This window comes from Sciurus vulgaris, assembly GCF_902686455.1.
Source record: "Sciurus vulgaris genome assembly, chromosome: 6".
Taxonomy (NCBI): domain Eukaryota; kingdom Metazoa; phylum Chordata; class Mammalia; order Rodentia; family Sciuridae; genus Sciurus; species Sciurus vulgaris.
In genome coordinates, this window is record NC_136466.1 from 134,630,767 (window position 1) to 134,658,424 (window position 27,658).

General features: G+C 36.4%; 1 protein-coding gene and 1 long non-coding RNA gene across 5 annotated transcripts in view; one reads left to right on the forward strand and one right to left on the reverse strand.

Moving 5' to 3' along the window:
* Positions 1–218: 218 nt before the first annotated feature.
* Positions 219–27,301, forward strand: LOC306664233 (uncharacterized protein C5orf34; the record flags this gene model as incomplete). 3 transcript variants are annotated; one of them, XM_079145071.1, is made up of 12 exons in its annotated part: positions 219–473; positions 632–721; positions 2,881–3,527; positions 5,006–5,104; positions 6,239–6,362; positions 10,503–10,594; positions 11,468–11,537; positions 19,326–19,496; positions 20,397–20,491; positions 21,960–22,058; positions 25,410–25,450; positions 25,944–26,356. In XM_079145071.1, coding segments are annotated over 12 exons (1,785 nt in total). In that variant the 3' UTR covers positions 25,946–26,356. The 3 variants fall into 3 exon arrangements, 2 of the variants coding, with proteins under 2 accessions (XP_079001197.1, XP_079001196.1); XM_079145070.1 differs by having other exon boundaries at positions 279–473; positions 26,218–27,301; XR_013764680.1 differs by lacking the exons at positions 21,960–22,058; positions 25,410–25,450; positions 25,944–26,356 and adding exons at positions 20,655–20,953; positions 21,219–21,951.
* Positions 275–27,658, reverse strand: part of LOC306664248 — a 28,154-nt gene continuing 770 nt past the window's right edge. The window contains exons 1-3 of one of the 2 annotated variants that reach the window (XR_013764683.1): positions 27,298–27,427; positions 2,856–2,959; positions 275–414 (exon numbers count right to left, since the gene is read on the reverse strand). This is a non-coding gene — a long non-coding RNA (uncharacterized lncRNA). Of the gene's footprint in view, positions 415–2,855; positions 2,960–27,297; positions 27,428–27,658 lie in introns of those variants that run through there. The other variant, XR_013764682.1, reaches the window with a different exon arrangement.

Here is a 27,658-nt window from a genome sequence, read left to right on the forward strand (position 1 = left end):
GTGAGCTATCTTCACAAATGTTCTATGTTAAGAGTGAATTCCTAGGAGCTAATCAAGGCATTTTGTTAATGATATTAATTTTATATCATTGAAGTATTTATAGAAAAATCACTTTCCTTCCAGCAAAAGTAAATGCAGTGGCAGTGTGTTTTTCTTATATTCTTAGAAAATGTGTCTATTTACTTTGGTAGAACTTTTGTACATTAAGAGAACTGTCTATGCTATTGTGGTTTCATTTCCTTCAGTCTCACCTTGAAAGGACTTCTTATCGTCTTGTAATGGCAGCGGAAGTGCAGATGGTACTTTATGAAGATGATTCAGTGCAGGTCCAATATGTTGATGGTTCCAAATTGCAACTTTCTCCCTGTGGCTCTGAATTTTTATTTGAAAAGTCACCTCCTGTTTCAGCACACCCTTTAGAACAACCAGAAAGAATTCGTCAAAGGACACACTTTGTTATTAGCACTTACCGAGTAAGTAATGTCACAAAAACTACACTTTTTTAATACTAAATATTGTTGAAGTAGGCTAGAATATGAAAAGTAATTAGTATTCTGATTACTGTCATTGTAAACTGATTTTCAAATTGTTTTACATTTTTAAAGATTAAATCTGATATTTCTTTTTTTAGGAGCAACTACAGCGAGCCCTAGATTTTCGAAACTCTTCAGCTACTTGCCTTTTTTTATCTGAAAGCATCGTACCTTCTGAAAGAAAAAAGGTAATTTTTCTTAAAATCTCATTTTTAGGTCTGGAATTGTGGCTCAGTGGTAGAGCACTTGCCTGGCATGTGTGAGGCACTGGGTTTGAGTCTCAGTACCACATATAAATAAATGAATAAAATAAAGGTCTTTCAACATCTACAAAAATATTTTTTAAAAACCCTCATTTAAATAAATAAATATTTGAAAATATGTAATTAGAAACTAGTAGTTTAATATTTTGTCTTTTTCCCCCCCCAGGTCACTTGGGAATAAAAACAAGCTATAGAATACAAAAGGGCTAAATTACATAGTTCATTTCTCTGACAATTTCTTCATAGTCAAGGATTATAACTTTTCAGATTGGGGAGTTTATCATTGTCAGAAGTCTCAAAAATAAGAAATTACATGAGCATTTTCAGTAACATTTATTAATGTGTAGTAGGAATATGTAATTACATGTATAAAAATTTTATTCTTTTGCTTATATTTGAGTTTGCACTTTGAAGAATAATAATAATAATAATAGCCATCATTTATTAAAGGTTTACTATATGTGCCAAGAACTAGGAATAATATTAGAAATATTTAATTGCACCTGTATGGCATAGGTACCTGCTGATCAGAACAGGTATATTGACTGGATATCAGTCCCTTTTTAAAGGCAAGGAAAATAGTCTCAGAGAATTTACCTAATTTGTTGGTAGATATTTTCTAAGTAGCAGAGTCAGGATTTGACCCTATTCTAACTCTGAAGACTGTATATTTTTCTTATTCTTTTGTTAATTTTTCTTTCTTTTTTTTTGAACTGGGAATTGAACTCAGAGCCTCAGGTATGACAGGCATAACCAAGGGCTCTACCACTGATCCATGTCCCCAGACTATCTTTTAACTTTCTGCTACCTGTTTGTGCTGTCAGATGCTTTTCTGCCTACTGAATAATTCTGTTATTTTGTAATGTCGCAAAGGAGTGATAAAAAGTCGTGAGCTTTAACTTAGTCTGGAGGGGTTTTTTTTTTCCATTGTCTCTTTTTTTCAGTGCTGGGGACGGAACCAAGCTTCATGAATGCTAGGCAAGCACTCTACCACTAAGTTACATCCTCATTGTGTCTTTTGAGTAATTTTATTCATTGAAATTGTGTAGCTTGCCACTAGTTCTGCAATAGAATTAGACAGTCTAATTCCAAAAGAAAAAACTTTTCCTGACCATTCTTACAAACCAGGTTTGCCATAAATTATATACGCCTTTACTTTAGCATTATGACATAGATAGCACTGTAAATTCAAGAGAATTTCTTGGCAGTAGTTTTCTTAAAATTAAGTTTCTATATAAATGGAAACTGAAACATTAAATTAAACATTTAATTAAGACGGTTATGCAACACCTACTGTTTTTATATCTTAGATGAAAAAACACATAGGCGCTGTTACTTGTTAAGGGTCTCTTTCCTTATTTGTCAGGATCAATTTACCTTTGAGTAATTAAATTTTTAAAAATTACTCTTTAAGCCACTGGGAATTTATTTTAGTTTATGGTATGCCAGGTACCATTTGGCAGGTACTTTATACACGTTATTTTATTTTTTAGTCCATGTGATATGATAATCGTCTAAGACAGCATTTCCCAAAAGCTATTCAGTAATTCTAGTACCATTTATTAAGCAATTCTGTCTTATCCCTTTTGTTTTAAAAAGCATATATTATTACTTGTAACAATTTAAGATATGATAGAGTCTGTTTTTGTATTTTCTGAATTGTTCTGGAAGTCACTTTTGTGCAGGTTCCATACCAGTTAAGCTCTGATTGCTTTTATTGTAATATCACAGTGTAGGTCCTTCCTCATTTATATTCTTTTTCAGAGTATTGGGGTGGGAGGTTTCCCAGTCTACTTAATTTCAGTGTGCATTTTAAACCTAAATATGTTTAACACTAAATATAATCAAGGTTCTTTCTTTTTCTTCTTTTTTCTCATTTTGCGTGTATCTTACATCTCTTTTTCTAAAAGAGAGAATATTAACTATCACATTCTCTAGAAAATTATATATAGGCTCTCCATTTTTCAGTAAAAATACAAATAAGCAATAAGAGCTTTCTCACACAGTGTTTAAATATCAAAAGTCTTGAAAAATATGATTGTTAACAGAAGTTACTCACCGTGTCCTTTCTTTTCTTAATGCAGTGCATCTTCATTGACATCTCAGAAGTCAGGTGGCCCAGTCTTGATCCAGATGGTAGCACCATATGTATGGAGAGTGGCACTGTGAAGATAACATCTTTAGATGGTCATGCATATCTTTGCCTTCCCAAATCTCAGCATGAATTTACAGTGCATTTTTTGTGTAAAGTTAGCCAAAAGCCAGATTCATCTATAGTATTTTCAGAAAAAAATAATCAAGCCCCTAAAGATGGACTAGTTGAAAAAACCAGCAAAATCTGTACATATGAGGGCTTATCAGGACAAAGACTGAAGAATAAAGAAAATGAACTTTATTGCCAGGTCGTAAAATCCAAAGAAACTTTAGGGAAGACAAATTGTGTAAATGGAAGTGAAGGGAGCGGGGAGCTGCCTTTTCCTGGTGCAAATCACACATGTGTATACACATGGGTAAAACAGTGCTGGTCTGTGACTTCCTGTCCAAAGGAATGGAGATACCCTTTGTCTTTAGCACTTCATTTTCACAATAAAGTTAGCAACATGTCTAAAACTGATGTAGATATCATCACGAGTAGAATTTTAACTTCTGATGTTTCAGAGGAAAGAAGAAAAGAGGTTTCTGTTCTTCCCAGGACCCTGTTACTTAGCTGTTCTGCCCCACACCTGCACAGGTAATGAAAGAATGGTTTATTGGTCATAAAGCTTTTATGAGAACTGGTCTTTACATAAGCATAATTTTCTTCCTAAATTACCTGACAGTACTTATATGGAAAGTTAATTTAATTGACACAAATCTTTGCTTTTAACAGATAGTAAATAATTTTCTTAGCAAAGGTGTTACTTCTGTTTCTTATTCTGTGTCCATGCATTGAATGTTTTGGGGAGGCTAACTCTATAGTACTGGATACTTTGGTAAGCGCAGTGACTGTAGAGATGACTAAGACCCAGGCATTGCTTTTTATCAGCACAGAGTTTAGTGAATGTCACCATACCCTAAAGGGATTAATTAAGTGTGCTAAGTGATGGGATAGGAATCTGCCCAGGGTTCTTTGGGTAAGCTAATACCAGCAGCTTATATGCCAAGCACTGTTGTACCTTACTTAATTGATCCTCATAGTAATCCATGAGGTAAGTACTATTACCATCCCCTTTTTATAGAGGAACTTGAGACCAAGAAATGTTAAATAACTTGAGCAAAATCACGCAGAAAGTACTTGTAAAATTGAAATATGATCCCAGGTAGTCTATAAGTACTCATTTGTTATTTAAAACAAAATAAGGGAATGACAATTATGATTATCTTGTTAAAATTGGAAAATCCAGGATTTTGTTTCAGAAGAAATTTTATGCTTCTAAATTAAGTTTTTCAATTACGTACCACTGGCTTTAGGTTGAAAGCCATTATCCTTTTCCTTAAACATTATCCTTAACCTTCATAGGTCTTCTGTGATCCAGTCTCTCCCTGTATCTGTAATCCTCAACTCTCTCACTACTCTTACCCATTTTCTGTACTCTTGCTAAACTGAACTTTTGCAATCTCTAGAATGTTCACTCAAAGCTCTCTTTTTTACCACTATACTTGTTCTTTGCTTTGTCAGGAGCACTGTCCCTCAACTGACTGACTTGGGCTTATTTCCATATCTCAGGCTAAACCTCGCTTCTTTAAGGTATTTTTCCCAATGACCTTAGACAAGCTAGGTTCTTGTATAAGCCCATAGCATTCAATACTTCCCCTTTGTACTCAACAATTACTATATAACATTCCTGCCTGGGTGAATTCTCCACAGAGGGCAGGAACCATATCTGCTTTTTTAGGTTCTTAGGTCCTAAGACCACAATGTCTGTCCCATCATAAATATTTCAGGAAATATTTGTTTGAATCCAGTCTAAATTTTAAAGATTAGTAAAGCTGTTGATTTATGTAATTGTGCTGAGATACAATAGTGAGACAATTGAAAATACTGAAAAAATAAATGGAAAAATAAGATTTGTTTTTATACTTCATTAATATACTTTCATATTTTATTTTACTTTGATCTAATGAGTTAAGCAAGAAATAAATGTTGTTACAGTGGCACTATTTTCCTGACTTTTAAGACAATTATTTGGAGCAACCAGAATTAAATAACCTATATTTTATCCTCCACAGGTGGAATTTTTGTGATTCACTTGCACAGAGAGAGTCTGGTGAAGAATTTTCCTATCCTGAATTAGTGAAAGTGGTTTGGTATAAGGGTGTCACATATAGGTAAAGAACCTGTGTTGGAGTAGAGCTATTTACAGTGTCACAGAGGGGTGGGACTATCCTTGCAGACAGAGTTGCAAAAAGGACACAGTTTTGCTGGGCAGACTGTATTCCTGTGTTTCATCTTGCATTTTTATAGGTCTCAGAACTTGTTTTATTGGTACATATGGGTCTTGTGACCCCCTCACATTAATCATATTTATAAGATGTTTGCAGTAATTCCAAAGCCATTGAGGAATCAATTTTGCTAGTGAATAGCATATTCATATCAGTTATTTAGAATACTCCTTCTAAGCATCAGAAGACCTAATTGTCTGAATTAGCCACATCACAAGGTTACCTATTGAGGTTGGAATTAGAGAAGACAATAGCAAATGGAAGATTCAAAGCCAGTACTCATTGAGTAGTTGCTCTCTGCTAGCACTAGTCCTTGATATCCTACCCAATGGAGGGTACCTCTCTGATGACTACGGTATCATGCTATTGGCCAGATGGAAAGTTTGACTTCTATGAATAATGTTAGAAGAGCACAGGTAAATTTTGTGTGTGTGTGTGAGCATGGGCTCTCCATTTCCTGCATAAATATCCACCCCCTTCTGACAATATAGTTTTCATATATGTTCCAATAAAATTAACTTGACTTCAGTTTTTATATAGTATATGACCAATACCTTGATTGTTTGTGGCTGCTCTGGGTATAATTGGTCACCTATAAGGGACGGCTTCCTGTACAGACGGTTTATTTCAACCATCAGGTATTGGTTATACTAGTTGCTTTATTAAAGTTTATTTTCAGGTCCTGGGAGTGTTGAATTGAACTTCTATCCAGTAGACATAGCTTGGTGACTGTTTATGTACAAGCCCCAATGATTGGCATTGGAGATGCCATGAGGATGAGGCAAGATACTGAATTCCAAAAGCTCTGAGTTGTTGAAGTAATAAATACATAAACAACTTCTGTGTTTCTATGTATCTTTTGCAAAAAAGTTGACTTATCTGCTCAGGTTCATAATATGAAATGATCCACTTCTCTATATAAGCAAAAAAGTATTTCTTTGGGACCTTTTTTGATGACTGCCTTCATAGATGTTTTAATCTCAATTAGAAAAAAAATTAATTATTATTTCTTTCCCTTAGGCTTACTCATAAAAATGTGAACTCAATAGAAATATATCCTGGAGATGGATCTGTTTTCAAATCTGAGGGAGCCTATTTTGGGAACTATTTTACATATTACCCTAGACTAGAAGGATCATTAGAGGTAAGCAAGCTATGAGAGAGTTTTGTTATAAATCAGAATATATATAGGAAAATTGTTTTTATATAATATTGCTTCCAACTCTTTAGTCTGGAGAATTAATATCAGCATTGGCATCAGGTTAGTGAAAAGGCGTCTGGACAAACCACTCTGGTCGTGGGAACTCACACAAGAGATTTTATTAGGCAGATGAACAGTGTCTGCCCTGAAGAGAGAGAGAGAGAAAGAGAGACTGACTGTATAATTGTTTTAAGCACCTCTTTTTTTTGGTACCAGGGATTGAGCCTAGGGGTGCTTAACTACCAAGCCACATCCCCGGCCCTTTTTTATATTTTATTAAGAGACAGGGCCTCACTACGTTGCTGAGACTGGGGTTGAACTTATGATCCTCATGCCTCAGTCTCCCATGTTGCTGTGATTATAGGCATGTGCCATGTGTTTTGTAGGTAGGAAGAGAATAAAATGCTTTCCCTTTCCATTTACAGAGTGGAGTATTTAATAAAATTATCTGAGTCAGTAGGGAGTTTTTTTTAAACTATGGAAAAAATTTCAAACATACAAAAGTAGAGATGTATACTCCATATCTCTTTGCAGTGCTGGGGATATAGCTCAGTTGGTAGAGTGCTTGCCTCACAAGCACAAGGCCCTGGGTTCAAATACCCAGCACTGCAAAAAAAAAAAAAAAAAAGAAATTAAATGAATTCTTCAGTTTCCATTATCTAACTTGTTCATCCGTACTTCCCCCTACCTATTCCATTCCTGATTTCATTTTTAAGTAGATCCCAAATAATCATTTCATGTATAAATGTTTCAGTATATATTAGAGCAGATCATCTACAGAGGTCTGTTTCTAGGAGAGTGTTCATTCAGGCAATAAACATCAATAGAACACTTACCCTTTGATAGGCACACTGGTAAGCACCAGGAGTTAGGAAGATGAAAGAGTTTTTGCCCTCAACAGTTCATAATCTAGTAGTCAATCAGAGAGGCAAATAAGGATAAAAAGATGAAAGTGTGACCAGTAATGCAAATGTATATATAAGTATATGTGTGTGTGTGCTGCACAATCAAGTTAACAGGCAAATAGGGTGAGTAAACATAGTCACACTGCTGATTGCTATTAGCAGGTGTGTAGTATTGCAAGATAAATGTAGTACATCTTCATGGAGCTTCAGTTTTACTCAAAGCTGTCGGGAGAATGATTTTTTTCTTTTTGTTTACTAAGGCAAATATTTCATAGCGTTCTTTAAAAGCATGAGATAAAAACACCCAATTTCCAAACAAGTTTTTTATTTGTGGTGGATTACTTTGGGCTTCATTCTCAGACCCCTGTGTAACACATCCATTCTTCTCTATCTGCTTTGATGAGAAGCTTTAAAAACAATTGACTCTCTTTGGGGGATAAAATTATTTTGCTTCTTGCTTTAACTCATACTCCAAAATAAATTCCAGGTAAATTAAAAAGAGTAAGACAGCAAACTTTATAATTGTTAGAAGAAAATATAGAAGATAACATTTATAAACTTTGGGTATGAGAGGTCTTAAGGTATAAAATACAGAAAAATAGCATAAAAGAAAAAAATTGACAAGATTTTCAAATTTTTGTTAATTTTTAAATATGCAAAATTCTGGCAAAAGCAAAAAACCCCAAACCAAAGCCCCAAATAGAAAAATGAGGAAAGTTTAAGAATGGTTTATGCCTTAGAAAAGGCAATATATATGAAAATCCCATAATATTTGAAAGCATGTTCAGCCTTACTACTTACATCACAGGAATGCAAATTATAATAATGTTATGCCATTTTTCACTTATCAAATTGTCTAAAACGAAATTGGTAGTATTCACTGCCAGAAAGGCTGTTACAAAAGGGTGCTGCTCAGTGTTGGTTGGATTAGAAATTGACAACTTGATAACATCAAGTAAAATTGACCAGAAATTCTGTTTTAAAAGTTTGTATAGCCTGGCCATCATTATAGTTAGTAAGAGGCAGACCTGCAATCTGAATCCAGATCTGTCTGACTTAGAAACCCATCTTCTTTCCCTGATAATAGAGGATATGAGCTACATACACTCTCTTGTGGTTCAAATCAGATCTCTATTGCTACTTAGCCCTCAGCCTCAGTTTTCTCATCTAGAAACCAGGTATTAATAATTTTTATTTCAGAATTGAGGAATAAATGAGCTCCATACATGTTAGCTATTGCTACCATGATTATTTATTGTGACATAGCTTTGAGCCCTGTTGGGATTACCTGAAAAGAAATCAGGAAGTCAAAAGAAAAGCCTTGAGACAAGTCCTAGGAAACACTAGAAGGTCGGAGAAAGAGGAAATGCAGAAGAATAACAAATTATTCTTTTAATTTTAAGAACCTGAAGGGCTAGGCATGTGGCTCAGTGGTAGAGTTCTTGCCTCCCATTTATGATGCCCTGGGTTCAATCCCCAGTGCCACAAAACAAACAAACAAACCCTTATAATAATATTGTCTTCTACTGTAGCAGTAGGTCTTCCATTAATAAATATAACAAAGTGATTATTCATTCAGTTAAAATATTGTTAGAACCTATGTAGCCTTTTCAGGTAAAAGAGTGGCTTATGTGATAAATTTTCTGCTGATGTGTAGAAAAATTAGTTTTGTTACTATATTAGTCTATAGCCAAGATTTAAATTGGACAGTTGGTTATAGGCTATTGGAATATAACTTTTGATAGTAGGTGTCCCCCAAAAGCTTATGTGTGAGATAATGTAAGAACATCAGAGGTGAACCGATTAGATTATGAGACCTTAACCCAAACAGTGAATTAATCTCCTGATGGGGATTAACTGAGTCGTAACTGAGGCAGGTAGGGTTTGGCTGGAGGAGGTGGGTATTGGGTGTTGGCCTTTGTAGTATACATTTTATATCTGGCAAGTGGAGTCTCCCTCTGCTTCATAATCATCGTATGAGCCACTTTCCTCTACCACACTCTTCCACCAAGATGTTCAACCTCACCTTGAGCCCAGAGGAATGGAGCCCAGCCTTCTATGGATTGATATCTTTGAAACCATGAGGCCCCAAATAAACTACTCTATGTTGTTCTTATCAGGTCTTTGATCACAGCAGCCAAAAAAAAAAAAAAACAACTGACTAAAAAGAGCGGATATGTGGGGGCTGGGGTTGTGGCTCAGTGGTGGAATGCTCACCTAGAACACGTAAGGTTCTGGGTTCCATCCTCAGCACCACATAAAAAAATAATAAAATGAGGGTATTATGTCCACCTACAACTAAAAATTTTTTTTTTTAAAGTGAATATGTGGAATTCAATACTTTAAAAAAACTGGACTTTAAAAAAATTGGACAATGGAAAAGCATCATAAAAAACCTTTGAAATATGGGCTTTAGACTATTAAAATAACTGCTACCTTAATACTATGTAAATATATTTTTCATAAAAAAGGTAATAAGGGCAAAATAATATTACTATTATTGATACTGGGGGTTGAGCCCAAGGGTGCTTAACCACTGAGCCACATCCCTGCAGGAAGCCGTCCATGACTAGCAAATAAAATCAGGTTTGGTAAGTATCAGACACGGAAATCTGGCTCCCAGAAACTGGCAGTCACTGAGCGATTGTTCCAGATTGCCTGGAGTATGTGGTTTCAGTGCAGTAGCTCACCATCCTCTAGAGCAAAATGGCTTGCTTTACTCCACCCCTTCCTGCTTCTCATGGAAGAAGCTCCTACTGTTCTCCCTTTGATCTGTACTGCTATACATAAACCAAGAGTGAGCTCCGTTTCTTGTTAGAGCCAGATCTTAGCATGGCTCAATCTGTCATGCCCCTTGATTCAAAAGATAATTGTATCCTGTGGTTTTTCTATTAAATAAGTTTCTTAGTGATTAATTTACAGCCAGCGCATCCCTCTGACAGAAACCCTTTCCCTCATCCACGCTGGATGTGTGGCAAGACATCCCAGCCCTTTTGTATATTTTATTTAGAGATAGTCTCAATGAGTTGCTTAAGGGCCTAAGTTGCTGAGACTGGCTTTGAAATTGTGATCCTTCTGCCTCAGCCTCCTGAGCCACTGGGATTATGGATGTGTGCCATCACACCCAGCTGACAAAATATATTATCAATGAGATTTTTCATTTTAAATTAATTTTCAGAGAGAAGAGAAAATTTACTCAGTAAATAACCTTCCTTCAGATAGACCAGGAAGTCCATTCTCTGTATGTTCTCTGATTAAACAGGCAGTCAGGTAAGTTCTTCATATTCTCTTGAACCAAGTGTTGAACATCTGTAAACCTTGGATATACTTCCCTGTGGTTAAAGATAAGATTAATAATTGGCATTTAAAAGTATATGTCTTTGGTAAATGTGTTAACTTTTCTCATAATTTATAAAATGAGGTAATCTATATCATTACAAGACTACTTCTGGCTTTTAAATTATGGAGAAACATTCATAGATAGTGAGCCAAGTGCTTAGAGGAAATAAGCACCTTTACTCTAGGTCAGTGTGGCATCATTATTATTCCTTCAAATCAAGTTGGGGTTTTTATGACACCCTTGAAAAATTTCCTAGTTCCTTATTATCTTCAAATTAATAAAGATTTATGAGAGCATATTATAGATAAAGTACATTTATTTTTAACATTCTCTTAATTTGTGGCAACCAAAATAACGAAAATGAATTATTGAATTAAATAATTTATTTTTATAAATTTATGTCTATAAACAATTTCCAAAATAGATTTAAAGGAGCAGAATTTGTAACTTGATTTCCCAGAAATTAGTTGACTCCCTTACCCACCATTTTTAGATTATGCTTAACCTTTCAGGCCTGTGAATCTATCGCCTCTTTAAAAGGAACACCTTTTAATTCTGTCTGTGGAATCATTTTATTGATAAAAATTGAAGGAATAGCCTTAACTAGGCAAGATTAGCACAGAGGAAAACAACAGTAGTTATTTTCTAGGGAATTAAAGGTTTCTAGAAGAAAAGAATTTACAACCATTCAGTGGAAATGATTTATTGACCATCTAAAATGTTATATGGCATTGTGGACGTGTTCCTAAAATGGGAAGATATCATTATTTGCAAATGTTTAAGGAGTTTTCTCATGTTCACAGAATTCTTCAACATTGTGCCAAGACAAGACTTTCTTTAAGCCATAACTATCGCATATGCTGCTGGAAAATGGTATGTTAAAAAAGCAAGATTTTTAAAATTGTTTTATTATTTGCATCCATACTTCTGAGTTCAAACTGCTTTCATCTAAGCTATGTGAGAAATTCTTTGTAACATTAATATTGATTTATTCAGAAAAATACTCCCCTAAAGACAAACACTGAACAATCAGGCTTTTATTTATTTGTGTGGATGGGGTGGGGTTGGGGGAGGTGCTGGGGATTGAACCCAGGGCCTTGAACATGATAAGCATGCACTCTACCTCTGAGCCACACCCCAAGCCCACTTTGTTTTTGCTGTTAATGGGAGGGGAAGGGACTGGGAATTGATTGTATTTGAAGGATGTAAAAACGTAATCAGTAGAAATCATGGTATTACTGTTTTACATTTATCATAACTGCAAAAGTAAATTCTTTAATTCTGATTTGGAGGAAGTGATTCTCAGATTTTTTTTTTTTTTTTTTTTTTTATTGTAAACAAATGGGATACATGTTGTTTCTCTGTTTGTACATGGAGTCAAGGCATACCATTTGTGTAATCCTAAATTTACATAGAGCAATGTTGTTTGATTCATTCTGTTATTTTTTTCCCTTCCCCCACCCCTCCCACCCCTCTTTACCCTCTATACAGTAGTTCCTTCCTCCATACTTGCCCCCCTCCCTAACCCTAACTCTAACCCTTCCCTCCCCCCCATTATGTGTCAACCTCCACTTATTAGCGATATCATTCGTCCTTTGGCTTTTTGAGATTGGCTTATCTCACTTAGCATGATATTCTCCAATTTCATCCATTTGCCTGCAAATGTCATAATTTTATCATTCTTTATGGCTGAGTAATATTCCATAGTATATATATACCACAGTTTCTTTATCCACTCATCAATTGAAGGGCATCTAGGTTGGTTCCACAGTCTGGCTATTGTGAATTGAGCAGCTATGAACATTGATGTGGCTGTGTTTCTGTAGTATGCAGATTTTAAGTCCTTTGGGTATAGGCCAAGGAGTGGGATAGCTGGGTCAAATGGTGGTTCCATTCCAAGTTTTCTAAGGAATCTCCACACTGCTTTCCATAGCGGCTGCACTAATTTGCAGCCCCACCAGCAGTGTATGAGTGTACCTTTCTCCCCACATCCTCGCCAACACCTGTTGTTGCTCGTATTCTTGATAATCGCCATTCTAATTGGGGTGAGATGGAACCTTAGGGTGGTTTTGATTTGCATTTCTCTTATTACTAGAGATGTTGAACATTTTTCCATATGTTTGTTGATTGCTTGTAGATCTTCTTCTGTGAAGTGTCTATTCATTTCCTTAGCCCATTTGTTGACTGGACTGTTTGAATTCTTGGAGTAGAGTTTTTTGAGTTCTTTATAGATTCTGGAGATTAGTGCTCTATCTGAAGTATGATTGGCAAAGATATTCTCCCACTCTGTAGGCTCTTTCTTCGCATTGCTGATAGTTTCCTTTGCTGAGAGAAAGCTTTTTAGTTTGAATCTATCCCAGTGGTTGATTCTAGCTTTTATTTCTTGTGCTATGGGAGTCCTGTTAAGGAAGTCTGGTCCTAGACCAACAAGATGAAGATTTGGACCTACTTTTTCTTCTATAATCTGCAGGGTCTCTGGTCTGATTCCGAGGTCCTTAATCCATTTTGAGTTTAGTTTCGTGCATGGTGAGAGATATGGGTTTAGTTTCATTCTGTTGCATATGGATTTCCAATTCTCCCAGCACCATTTGTTGAAGAGGCTATCTTTTCTCCATTGCATATTTTTGGCCCCTTTGTCTAGTATGAGAAAATTGTATTTATTTGGGTTTGTGTCCGTGTCCTCTATTCTGTACCATTGATCTACCTTTCTATTTTGGTACCAATACCATGCTGTTTTTGTTACTATTGCTTTGTAGTAGAGTTGAAGATCTGGTATTGCAATACCCCCTGTTTCACTCTTCCTGCTAAGGATTGCTTTAGCTATTCTGGGTTTCTTATTCTTCCAGATGAATTTCATAATTGCCTGCTCTATTTCTGTAAGGTACGTCATTGGGATTTTAATTGGAATTGCATTGAATTTGTATAGCACTTTAGGTAGTATGGCCATTTTGACAATATTAATTCTTCCTATCCAAGAACATGGAAGATCTTTCCATCTTCTAAGGTGTTCTTTAATTTCTTTCTTTAGTGTTGTATAGTTCTCATTGTAGAGGTCTTTCACCTCTTTTGTGAGATTGATTCCCAAGTATTTTATTTTTTTCGAGGCTATTGTGAATGGGGTAGTTTTCCTAATTTCTCTTTCTGAAGATTCATCACTTATGTATAAAAATGCGTTGGATTTATGGGCATTGATCTTGTAACCTGCTACTTTACTGAAATCACTTATGAGTTCTAAGAGTTTTCTGGTGGAATTTCCAGGTTCCTCTAAATATATAATCATGTCATCAGCGAACAGGGATAGTTTGAGTTCTTCTTTTCCAATTCGTATCCCTTTAATTTCTTTGGTTTGTCTAATTGCTCTGGCCAGAGTCTCAAGAACGATGTTGAATAGAAGTGGTGAAAGAGGGCATCCCTGCCTTGTTCCAGTTTTTAGGGGGAATGCTTTCAGTTTTTCACCATTTAGAATGATATTAGCCATGGGCTTAGCATAAATGGCCTTTACAATATTAAGGAATGTTCCCACTATCCCTATTTTTTCTAGTGTTTTGAGCATGAAGGGGTGCTGTATTTTATCAAATGCTTTTTCTGCGTCTATTGAAATAATCATGTGATTCTTGACTTTAAGTCTATTAATATGGTGAATTACGTTTATTGATTTCCTGATGTTGAACCAACCTTGCATCCCTGGGATGAAACCCACTTGATCATGGTGCACTATCTTTTTAATATGTTTTTGTATGCGATTTGCTAAAATTTTGTTGAGAATTTTTGCGTCGATGTTCATTAAGGATATTGGTCTGAAATTTTCTTTCCTTGATGAGTCTCTGTCTGGTTTAGGTATCAGTGTGATATTGGCTTCATAGAATGAGTTTGGGAGGGTTCCCTCCTCTTCTATTTTATGGAATACTTTGAGAAGTATTGGAATGAGCTCTTCCTTAAAGGTTTTGTAGAACTCGGCTGAGAACCCATCTGGTCCCGGACTTTTCTTTGTTGGTAGGCTTTTGATGACTTCTTCTATTTCAGTACTTGAAATTGGTCTATTTAAATTGTTTATGTCCTCCTCATTCAGTTTAGGCAATTCATATGTCTCTAGAAACCTGTTGATGTCTTCGAAATTTTCTATTTTGTTGGAGTATAGATTTTCAAAATAGCTTCTAATTATGTTTTGTATTTCCATCCTGTCTGTAGTGATATTTCCTTGTTCATTCCGAATTTTAGTGATTTGGGTTTTCTCTCGTCTTCTCTTTGTTAGTGTGGCTAAAGGTTTATCAATTTTGTTTATTTTTTCGAAGAACCAACTATTTATTTTGTCAATTTTTTGTATTGTTTCTTTTGTTTCAATTTCATTGATTTCAGCTCTGAGTTTAACAATTTCCTGTCTTCTACTACTTTTGGTGCTGTTCTGTTCTTCTTTTTCTAAGGCTTTGAGCTGTAGTGTTAGGTTGTTTATTTGTTGAGTTTTACTTCTTTTATTAAATGCGCTCCATGAAATAAATTTCCCTCTAAGTACTGCTTTCATAGTGTCCCAGAGGTTTTGATATGATGTTTCTTTGTTCTCATTTACCTCTAAGAATTTTTTAATTTCCTTCCTAATATCTTCTGTTATCCATTCATCATATAATAGCATATTGTTTAATCTCCAGATGTTGGAATAGTTTCTGTGTTTTACTCTTTCATTTATTTCTAACTTCAATCCATTATGATCTGATAGAATACATGCTAGTGTCTCTATCTTCTTGTATTTGCTAACATTAGCTTTGTGGCATAATATATGGTCTATTTTAGAGAAGGATCCATGTGCTGCTGAGAAGAAAGTGTATTCACTCTTGGTTGGATGGAATATTCTATAAATGTCCGTTAAGTCTAAATTATTGATTGTGTTGTTGAGATCTATGGTTTCTTTGCTCAATTTTTGTCTGGAAGATCTGTCCAGTGGTGAGAGCGGCGTGTTAAAATCACCTAGTATTATTGTGTTGTGGTCTATTTGGTTTCTGAAATTGAGAAGGATTTGTTTGACATACATAGATGAGCCACTGTTTGGGGCATAGATGTTTATGATTGTTATATCTTGCTGATTTATGCTTCCCTTAAGCAGTATGAAATGACCTTCTTTATCCCTTCTGACTAACTTTGGCTTGAAGTCCACATTATCGGAAATGAGGATGGATACTCCAGCTTTTTTGCTGAGTCCATGTGCATGGTATGTTTTTCCCCATCCTTTCACCTTTAATCTATGGGTATCTTTTTCTATGAGGTGAGTCTCTTGCAGGCAACATATTGTTGGATCTTTCTTTTTAATCCAGTCTGCCAGTCTATGTCTTTTGATTGATGAATTCAGGCCATTAACGTTCAGGGTTATTATAGAGAAATGATTTGGTTTCCCGGTCATTTGGTTCATTTTTAAAATTTTGTTTATTTATTTGTTTGACACAACTTGTTTCCTCCTTTATTTGACAATTCCTTTAGGATAATTCCTCCCTTTGCTGATTTGCTTCTTTGTTTTTCATCTCTTCCTCATGGAATATTTTGTTGAGAATGTTCTGTAATGCTGGCTTTCTTTTTGTAAATTCTTTTAGCTTTTGTTTATCATGGAAGGATTTTATTTCATCGTCAAATTTGAAGGTAAGTTTTGCTGGGTATAAGATTCTTGGTTGGCATCCATTTTCTTTCAGGGCTTGAAAAATGTTGTTCCAGGACCTTCTAGCTTTTAGGGTCTGGATCGAAAAATCTGCTGATATGCGTATTGGTTTCCCCCTGAATGTAATTTGGTTCTTTTCTCTCACAGCCTTTAAAATTCTGTCTTTATTTTGTATGTTAGGTATTTTCATTATAATGTGCCTTGGTGTGGGTCTGTTGTAATTTTGTGTATTTGGAGTCCTGTAAGCCTCTTGAACTTGATTTTCCATTTCATTCTTCAGATTTGGGAAATTTTCTGATATTATTTCATTGAATAGGTTGTTCATTCCTTTGGCTTGTTTCTCTAGGCCTTCCTCAATCCCAATAATTCTTAAATTTGGCCTTTTCATGATATCCCATAGTTCTTGTAGATTCTGTTCATGATTTCTTACCATCTTCTCTGTTTGTTCAGCTTTGTTTTCAAGGTTAAATATTTTGTCTTCAATGTCTGAGGTTCTGTCTTCCAGGTGTTCTATCCTATTGGATATGCTTTCTATGGAGTTCTTAATTTGGTTTATTGTTTCCTTCATGTCAAGGATTTCTGTTTGGTTTTTTTTCAATATCTCTAACTCTTTATTGAAATGATCTTTTGCTTCCTGTATTTGCTCTTTTAACTGTCGATTGGTGCGATCAATCAATGCTTGCATTTGCTCTTTCATCTCATCATTCAATGCTTGCATTTGCTCTTTCATCTCCTCGTTTGCTTCTCTGATCATTTTAATTATGTACATTCTGAACTCCTTTTCTGTCATTTCTTCTGCCATGCTGTCATTGGGTTTTATTGATGTAACATCTAGATTTGTTTGCAGCATTTTCTTTCCTTGTTTTCTCATGTTGTTCAGATATCAGTGGACCGCTGAGATATTGCAGATTTCCTCTGTTGATTTACAATGACCCTGAAGATTTCTATATATATCCCCTCTTAGCCTTCAGTAGGCTGAAGTCTTGGAGGAGGTTGATAATGCGGTGCTCCACAAGGAAGCTGCCTCTCTAGGAGTGGTGGCCTTCAGGTGGGGTATATTCCCTGCTAGTGGGCAGAGGTGCCTCCACTTGTTGACCAATGGTCATCCAAAGGGGACCTAGGCTGTGGGCTGAGGCAAGGCCTGTTTGGGCCTGAGCCTCTGGTTTTACCGTCCTTGTGGGAAACCTCACCCAGCAGGGAAGACTCACCCGGTGGGGAGGTCTCGCTGGTCAGTTTCCTCCTAGAGGTTCCCCTCAATTTACAGCTACTGCCTGGGCTGGGCTGCCTTCCTCTGCAAAGTTTCCAGGGGCCCGGCCCTACCTCCTGGGCCTGGGAGCCTCACCCTTCGCAGATGAATCTCCTTAGGCTGCCCCTCCTCAGAGAATTTGCCCATAGGCCTGGAACCTTCGCTCCAGCCCTAAGCCTGTCTCTGTGCGGCTCTTCCACCCAGAAGCCTCCTAGATCCTGGGACCCTGTTCTGCACCTAATCGCCTGGCTGCGTGGCCCCTCCTCTGAGCAGCCACCTGTGGCCCCGAACAATCGCTCTGAGTCCCAGAGACCCGCCACAGGCCTCTTCCTCCAGACAGCCGCCCAGTATGCCGGTGCGGTCACTAGGAGTCCAAGAAACTCACTTCGTGCCTCCTCCTCCCACCAACCACCCGTAGCCCGGGGCAATCAATCACTCCGAGTCGAAGTGACCCTGCCCGTTCCTCCTCCTTCTCCAGATAACCCCCCGGGTGTTCAGGAGCAGTCCCTCTGAGTGGCTCTGAATCCACGTGACCCGCTGCACGGGTCCTCTGGGCAACCGCCCGGAGCTCTGGTGTGGTCCCTCAAGACCAAGCGTCCCACCACGCTTCTCCTCCAGGCAGCCCCCCTGTGTTCAGGAGCTGTCACTTTAAGACCAAACAACTCACCACTCGCCTTCTCCTCTGAGCAGCCGCCTGGAGCGCTAATGCAGTCACTGCGAGTCCAAAGGACCCGCCGCGCTCCTTCTCCTCCTTCTCCTACTCCTCCGGGCAGGCCCCGGGGTTCAGAAGTGGTCAGGGTCCAAACAGCTCGCCACGCAGCCCCTTCTCTGGCAACCGCCTGTAGTTCCCGTATAGTCACCCGAATCCAAGCGGCTGCTCCTCTTCCTCCTTGTCCTCAGGGCAGGCCCCGGTGTTCAGAAGCGTCGTTCTGATTCCAAACAGCTCCGCCGCGCGGCTTCTCCTCTGGCAACCGCCTGCAGCTCTGGCGCAGTCTCTCCGAATCCAAGTGGTCACGCTCCTCTCCTCCTCCTCAGGGCAGGCCCCGGTGTCCTGAGTCCACATAGTTCTCCCCGCCACTCCTCCCCCGGGCAGCCGCCGGAGCCCCAGTGGCTGCTCCGAGTCCCAGCGCTGTGCCCAGCGGCCTCCTCTATGGCGCTCCAGCGGGGGGAGGGGCGTCTCGCCGGCAGTTCTACTTCACAAAGTTTCCTGCGTTCCGGGACCCCCGTCCCATCCGGGATGCCCCCCCAGGGGGTGAGAGTCACCCGGCTACTTTGAGTTGGTCCCAAGCGTCTCAATATCTCCTCTCTTGAATCCTGAGTTCTGGAGCAACACGTAATGCAGCCACCCTCTAGGCCGCCATCTTGAAAACCCCCAGACTTTTTTTTTTTTTTTTTTTTATGGTGCTGGGGATTGCACCCAGGGCCTTGTGCATGTGACGCAAGCACTCTACCAACTGAACTATATCCCCAGCCCCAGACATTTATTTCTTTATCCATGCTCATTGAATTATAAACCTATGTGTTACCATACTTCTTAATTTTTGTCTATTTTTTATGTAATGTAGAGGAGAACAGTAACTTTACAATGATTAAAACCTAATCTACTTGTAAAATAAGACTATTTGAGGTATCCACTTCTGGAAAAGTTAAAACATACTTAAGAAATTCTACAGTTTTAAACTTCTGAATCAGAATGTGAAATTGCCTTAGAGTTCATTACTATTTAAATCTTGTTAATGAATAACTTTAATTTCCTGCTTTTTAAATTTACTTTTAGAAACCTGGGATAAATGATAGGAATATACTGCCTTTGCTTTTGAAAGAATCCGTCATACCCAGCGTGGGAAGATTTCTTGCCTACTCTGATGACAAAGTACATGCTACCTTTGTAGATGGCATTACTGTAACCCTAAATTGGAATTTCAGCTTTTCTACCAAAAAAAGACAGGTGAGTATCCTTCACACTGAAATCTACATTTTTTTTGTTTTGTTTTTGTTTTTGAATCGGGGATTGACCAGAGGTGCTTTACCACTGAGCCATATCCCCAGTCCTCTTTATTTTTCATTTTGAGATGGGATTTCACTAACTTGTTTAGGACCTCACTACATTGCTAAGGCTGGCCTCAAATGTGTGATCCTCCAGCCTCAGCCTCCCCAGTCACTGGGATTATAGGCACGTGCCACCATGTCTAGTTGAAATCTACTTTTTTATGTAAAGATTTTTGAAGCACTTTTAACTGATATAAAAATTAAACATGTTTATGGAATACCATGTGATGTTTTGATGCATGTATTTATTATATAATGTTCAAATCAGGATAAACATCTCCTTAGACATTTATTATTTCTTTGTGATGAAAACATTCAAAATTCTATCTTTGTCTTCTGTTTTCTTTTGAAATATACATTATCCTTAGCTGTAATTTCTTAACTATAGTTTGAAAGATAATTTTTATTGGTTGTTTATCCATGGAATATAAAACAAAGAAAATAAAATGCTGATATCACATCTCAAATTATTGTTTAGGTATAAAATCTGTCAAGAGATTTTACTGATTTCATTGAATTCCTTAACAAGTCAGAACAGTGTGACAAAATTAGTCATTTTTACAAAGATAAACTCAATATAGCATGAGGGATTAGTATTTTTATTCTCTCTATTAATTATGTGAGTGGTTACTAAATAATACCCATAGCCATGTAAAATATGTTTAAATTGTCAAAATAAATTTTTAATGATTAATCTACTTATTTTTCTTAAACTAATAATGAAGTTAGGAGAGGTTGCTTATGTTTTTGTTTTCAGTTTTAGAGTGATAAAATTTTCCTTTCCTCCTTGCTTTTTAAGGTGAATCAAGGGCTCAAGTTAGGTTGGTGTAAGTTAACTTTTCCTGATGGACAAGATGAGTTAATTGAAATTGAACACCCTGGACCATATGAAAGGTACTGAAAAGCAGTTTTAAAAATTATTTTTAGGGGCTGGGATTGTGGCTCTGTGGTAGAGCACATGCCTAGCAGGTGTGAGGCACTGGGTTTGATTCTCAATACTGCATACAAATAAATAAATAAAGGTTCATCAACAACTAATTAAAAAAATTATTTTCAGGCTGGGGATGCAGTTCAGTGGTAAAGGACTAGCCTAGAACTCATGAGACCCTGGGTTTGATCGCCATCACTGAAAAAAATTTTTTTCATGTTTTAAGTGGCAGAAAGGAAGCATATAACATTATTTAAATGTTCTATATACATTTTTGGTTTCTCCATGTGGATAATGTGAATGAAGTAATTCCATCAGGTTTCAGTGTTCAGCTCTGCTGACATTTAGAATAACTGACTAAATCAGTTCAGCTTTAATTATACTTCCTTGTATTCAAGTTATTGTTTTAAAAATGATACGTGTAACAGGTATAACTCCTCCCCCTGCCCATGGCTTCTCACTTAATGCAAAACCAGGCCTAGTCACGTAGGCAGGAAGGAGAGATAAGGGGGGAGAGAACTGGAGAACAAAAGAGAATTTAACCTATAAAAGATGTAGGGTGCGCTCACTTCTGGGGACTTTTGAACATCAGCCATGGCCCCCTTCTCCCTCCTGGGAGAAGTCTGTATTATTACCTTTAAATAAAACCTGCTTAATATGCTTAAAAAAAAAAACAAAAACAAAAAAAAACAGGTATAACTGACTTGCTGTGGTGATTGCACTGTGGTCAGCTGTGCTAACCAATTCTGATCCCCTAACCAATATGAAATAAGGTTTGCAATCATAATTAGCAAAATATGTATATGTCTATAAAGTAAAAATTAGATTAACTGGTGATTATTCTTAAAATTGGGAAGATTCCTGAAATCAGTTTTTATGAATATACTTTTTGGGTTTTTATGATTTGTTATTAGTTATAGTAATTCTACTTATGGTAATCTTGACATTTTAGTGATTTTACTTGAGAATGTTCAAGAAGTGTTGCTTTTTTTACCTATTAGACTTTATTAAACACAATATTTGTACATTATTACAACTGTGTGTTTACATATGTGTTTATTTTTTCTAGTTTAAATTTTGTAAGCAAAATGCTCACATAGTCTTATGTGTAGATACATTTTTATGATAAAACTTACGGAAACTCATTTTACTTTGAAAATTTAAACATTTAAATTTGAGCTTTAAATGAAATTCAAGTATTACCTTCATTTTGACTTAAATGTTATCTTTATTATGTGAATAAATCATTTTATTTTTGATGAATAATGGAAAAAACTTGCCTTTTCTGTGTAGTGAGGAAGATTTAGAAAATGAGTAAATTTTTTCTTTGTCCTTTTTTCCAAACTGTTGTAATGATTTTCCCATTTTTTGTATACTTGTGTAGAATATATAAAAGTTCATTTTCAAATATTTCTTTTAATATATGCACTCTAGTTATGTGACAAAAGTAACATCATGGTGCAGAAGACTAACCCAGACTAGTCCAAGAGAGATGCAAACACATCCTTCAGCTTCTATTCCTGAAGAAAATTGGTATTTATATTTCTTTTAATCTGTCTAGAAGAGCCAACTAATATTTAGAAATTAAAGTATCAAATAGTAATCCCTGAAATTGTTTTCCCAAGAAAACTATTAGTTTTAAATATATTTAACTCCTATAATGCTTTTGATAGCTTAAGCTTGAAAATTGTTTCAAATCAGATATCTGATTTATCACATTTAATCATATTTTATCTGAGGGACAAAAAACTGCATTGAAAATTTCAAAATGAATGGCTTTTATCATGATAAATTCAAAACTTAATGGAAAATATAAAGGGGATCAGTATTAATGGAAATAAAATGTTGACTAACATAAGCTTTCAGCAAAGTTTGATTTTTAAACAATTTATCATATTAATTACCTGCCCCAAATTAATTAGCAAATAACAAATCAAGTATTTCAGTCCCTTCTGTGTGCCTTTCAGTTTGCAGAGGACTAGGACTGGGCTCTAAAAGAATATTTAGGGAAAATAAGATAATATAGGGAGAAACCAAGAGCAGAGGCAAAAAGAATCTTTTGGCCTGTGGTGATAGTGAGAAGATAGTTTTTGTGGAGCAGATGCTCTCTGCTAGGGTATAGGATGGGTTTAGAGTTCAAATTTGAAGGCAGTACAAGCCCTAAATAGAAAATGGCAGGAAGAAGTCATTCAGCAGATTCATATCAGTTTAGGGTACAATCTGAACGTACCAGGAAAGGATACCAGAAACAATTTAGGAGCCTAAGTTACTTCTTGGAACAAATCAAATCAAATCAGTAGGTGCTACTTGAAAATCTCAAGTATGTGAGGATCTGCCTTTCCAGATTCATCCTTCAACTAATGCTGAAAATTTGCTTGAATAGGTAATGAAAACAGTTTAGAAGAAAGGGAAATTGTCCATGGCTATAAAAGTGATCACTTCACAACTGGCATTTGTAAAATGCAGACCTCTTATATAAAAACTGAAAGAGAATAGCTGTCAAGAAATACTATAAAGTGAAAATACTCATTGTTTATAGAAGCTGTGGGTGGAAAAAAGGAAGCAGCAGCAGAGAGACAAGCTAAAGGAATTGAGGAGTAGCTCCATCCCCTTGCAAAGGATAAGACATTTCCATTGTGATTTGTCTTCTCAGAGTTGAAGGAAGAGACTGTAAAATGATACTAAATCATATTTCAGTTTTTTCTCATTCACCATTATTAGCTTATCAATTCAACATTTTAATATGGATGTTAGTTAAAAAAAAAAAAAGTACAGAAGCTATTTCATAAGTAGTTGGTTCATCATGTGAGCAACAGAATTAAAGGTTGTATGGTTGCTTATTCCCAGAAAAAAAAAAATTGCATTATGCAAAAGGTGTTTTGCATAATGAAGAATTGTTGGGATCTTTAGCCCCCCTTGCTCTTCTCGACCAGCGACAGGGGAAGGGAGCACTCCCCAACAAGGCCAGACCGGGAAAGGTAGGGCCAACTGACTGCCCGCAGGATCGAGGAAGTGTTGTTAACCAGTCCCTGACAGTGGTCCGATTTATCATCATTAACTTTTGAAACCACCTTTGAGGCCTTGATCTTGCTCACCCACCAGGAAGTAAGGAGTCAGCCTGAGTTAGTTAACATGTCATTAGTCCCAACAAAGAATCAGCAGGCTCTGGAGTAAGTCATATCTAAGTTCTTTTCCACAGATGCTTAAAATGATCAAAGATCTTTCTCATTTACTATCCATAAACTATAGAGTACAAGGAAGAGAAAAGATTGCAAACTGGCAAGAAAGTGCATATGACCCATTGTAGTAAAGTCAATAAAGCCACATTTACTGTGAAAAAAAACTTTTTTCTTTTTGGCACTGGGAATTGAGAGGTACTTTACTACTGAGCCACATCACTAGTTCTTTTTGTTTTTTATTTTGAGACACAGTCTTGTTAAACTGCTGAGGATATCCTCAAACATATGATCCTCCTGCCTCAGCCTCCTGAGTTACTGGATGTTATGGTTTAAATTAGGTGTCCCCCAAAAGCTCCTGTATGAGACAGTGAAAGAAAGTTGAGAGGTAAAACAATTGGGTTACAAGAGTATTAACCTAATCAGTTCATTAATCCCCAGATAGGGATTGATTGGTGACTGGTGGCACACTGAAGGGCGTGACTGGAGGAGGTGGGTCATTAGGGGTGTGCCTTTGGGGAATGTATTTTGAGAGCTGAGCTTAATCCCTGTCTCTTACTGGTGGCCATATCCTGACTTGCTTTTCTCTACCACATCCTTCTGCCGTGATGTTCTTTCTCACCTCAAGTACTGAGGAATGGAGCTGGCTCTCTAGGAAACCATGAGCCCCAAAATAAACTGTAGTCCTCTGATTATTCTTGTCAGGTCTTTTGGTAACGGCAGTGAAAAAGCTGACTAAAACGCTGGGATTACAGGCATGTGCCCGTGCACCCTGCTACAAAAGCCTTTTCGGGTAACTTGAATAAAGACGTATTTTTGGACTAATGTCCTCATTAATTTTTTATAGAAATAATCAAGTTTGTAGTTGTGTGTCACTGCTCATAGATCATTCTAGCTTGATAGGATAAATGAACACACATGTAAGGGGTTCTGCTAGTTTTATACATTCAAACCTATATCTCATACCAACTGTCCCATTATCTCTTTTTCAAACATGGTAAGAGCTAATGTTTTGTGTTAAGCCTTTGTGCTTAAGAAATGAGACGAGTAGATAGTCTATACCCGAAGAAAAAAATTTTTTTAAAAAGTTGTTTTAATGTCTAATTCAACTATGTAAAAACTTGGACCTCCCAAACCATCTAATTTTAAGAGTTGCATATAAACGAGGCCTTTCTAAAATTAATCAGCAATCCAGCCAGGCATGGTGGCACACACCTATAATCCCAGTAGCTTGGGAGGCTGAGGTAGGAGGATTGGGAGTTCAAAGCCTACATCAGCAAAAGTGAGGTGCTAAGCAACTCAATGAGACCCTGTCTCTAAATAAAATGCAAAATAGGGCTGGGGATGTGGATCAGTGGTGGAGTGCCCCTGCGTTCAATCCCTGGTACAAAAAAAAAATTAATCAGAAAACCAACGAAGTACAGAAAAATTTTAAAAGATCTTTTCTTCTGAGAGACAATCTAGGTAGGAAGATAAGAAAGTACACATATAATTCCAATGACTCTGGAGACTGAGGCAGAAGGATAGAAAGGTCGAAGCCAGCCTCAGCACTTTAGCAAGACCCTAAGTAACTTAGTGAGACCCTGTCTCAAAACTAAAAAATAAAAAGGGGCTGTGTTCCTGGGATTCAATACCCTGGTACCAAAAAAAAAAAAAAAAAAAAAAAAAAAAATTAGCATAAACTTACTTTTTTTTTTCCCTTGCACAGGTCTGTTGCTTCTGAACTTGAAAAAATACAGAAGTTTAACTGTATCCTTTAAAAAGAATGTACTGTCCTGCATAATTAATCCCCTTCAATTCAAGGCTTAATTCACTAGTGTACTTTATGAATATTAATCCATACTTAATATATTGCAGAGCTTTATTGAATCAGCAAATATATAAGATGTTTTCTTGTCTATGGAAGGTACATAATGTTAACACTTCTCTTTACGTTTAAACTGAACAAGGAACAGTGAACTAGGGTAAAGGTGTCGTTTGGGAAGTTTTTCACTTGCATTATTCTAAATTATTAAAATTATTAAATACCAACTTCTGACTTCTTTTATGAAAACTTTTCATGAAATCTTTCATTCTTACCCCACTTATTTAAACTTGTTTTCTCTTATGAAAACAAGAGAAATAATAAAGTAGTTCTGGAACAGAGAACAGATCTATTTTTACTTAGAAAAAATAAAGACACTACACAGATTGCTTATAATCCTATCATTGCTTCTCTTGTTCCATTTTTATAACACTTAAGAACATCAAGAAATGTTACTGAGATTTTCATTCATTTCCTCCTTATCACCAAGCCTCAATCCAAACACAGGTAAATATTCCCCCGCCTTAATAGTTTCCTCATCTGTAAGGGGTTGAACTCTAATTTCTGAAGACCCTACTTTATTATGAATCCAAGAAATCTTACTTGCAATTTAGAAATAAGTATTTTGATATGAAAGCCAGTCTTTCTAAAAATAAAAATATTTATATAATTTTAAAAATTTGGGGAAAAGCTCCTTAATTAAGTAACTCAGTGCTATTGGAGAATAGTGGTGTCCTAAACCAGTTTTCTAACAAGAAAAATGAACAGTCTTCTGATTATTCTAAATCAAGATCTTCAGAAATCATGTTAGAAGAACTTAATGAAAAGAGAGTATCAGTAGCATTGAAAAAAACTTCTGAAATTCTTCAGGATATTGACTGTCTTTTATCAAACTCTAAAAAGTGAAAAATGGAATTATTATTAAATCTCAAGAGGATGTTGTTTCAAATGACTGGTACAAAATTATTAGTAAGCCAAAAAAATTGCATGTGTTATTTCTACATAACTGTGAGAATTGACAATTAACTTCGGTTTATTTTGCCTAACTTGCAAAATCTTAAAATATATATGATAAGTTTTATTAATAAAAAAACAATTTTGAGCTCTTTCATGTCAGGTTTATGAAAATTTTGTAAAATTTTTTTTTGCTGTTTTTATCATGTGGCATATTCAATATTACTCTTCAATTTTATTTTATTTTTTTTGCATTCAGTCATTGCTATTCTGTCTCTCTACTCCAAAAGAACTATGAAAAGATAACTACATCAAAACAAAAAAATCAACCTAGGCAATATTGCAAGCTAAGGATCAAGTAGCCAAGACTATTTTATTTAAACTGCTTCATGAACCAGATAATTGTTTCTTTTGAACATATGAAAAAGATTTATGCTGCAAACTGTGTGGAATTAACAGAAATGTCCTCACCAAAAGTGCTACTTATGATAGCTTTGTCTATGAAAGAACAGAAACACACATCTGAAAAGAATGTAAGATTATACTGCAGACAACCAGAAATGTTCTAATTTTCTGTTATAAAAGATCACGCTCTTCACTAACAGGTTAAGAAGCAACAAAGAAAAAAGGTAAACAATGAAAAGAATGTACTAGATCCTTAGTGATTGTCTCAGTGAGTTGAATGAACATAACGTTCTCTTTTTAGCTCCTCATTCTGGACTTTTTTACACATTTCAGTTATCAGCAAAAATATCTTCAGAGAGGCCTCTGAAACTACCTGACTGGTTAACTTCTCCAACTCTAATAATCGCCCTGTTTACTTCTGAGACACACGTACCACAGTCTGCCCAGCTTGTTTGCTTCCTTATGGCCAAAATCCTCCACTAGAATATCCTCCGTAAAATCATTCTGTACCCTTGTTACTATAGTGTCTGGCATACAGAGCACTCAGCATATGTTGTATCAGTATCTTTGGGTAGTAATTAATTAGGAAAAAAAAATTCTGTTCTGCTTTGGTTCACTGGCCATCTATGTTGTGCCTCAGCTCCAGAAGCCCAAAATATATTATGAAACTACAGTATTCAGACAAAGTTTGTCCTTAACCTGACTAAAAGCACTCAAATTGTAGACTGGCAAGCAATCAAAGTTCTGTAACTGAGAAACTGAGATTCTGTGGACAACTTAGAAGTTTTGCTTTT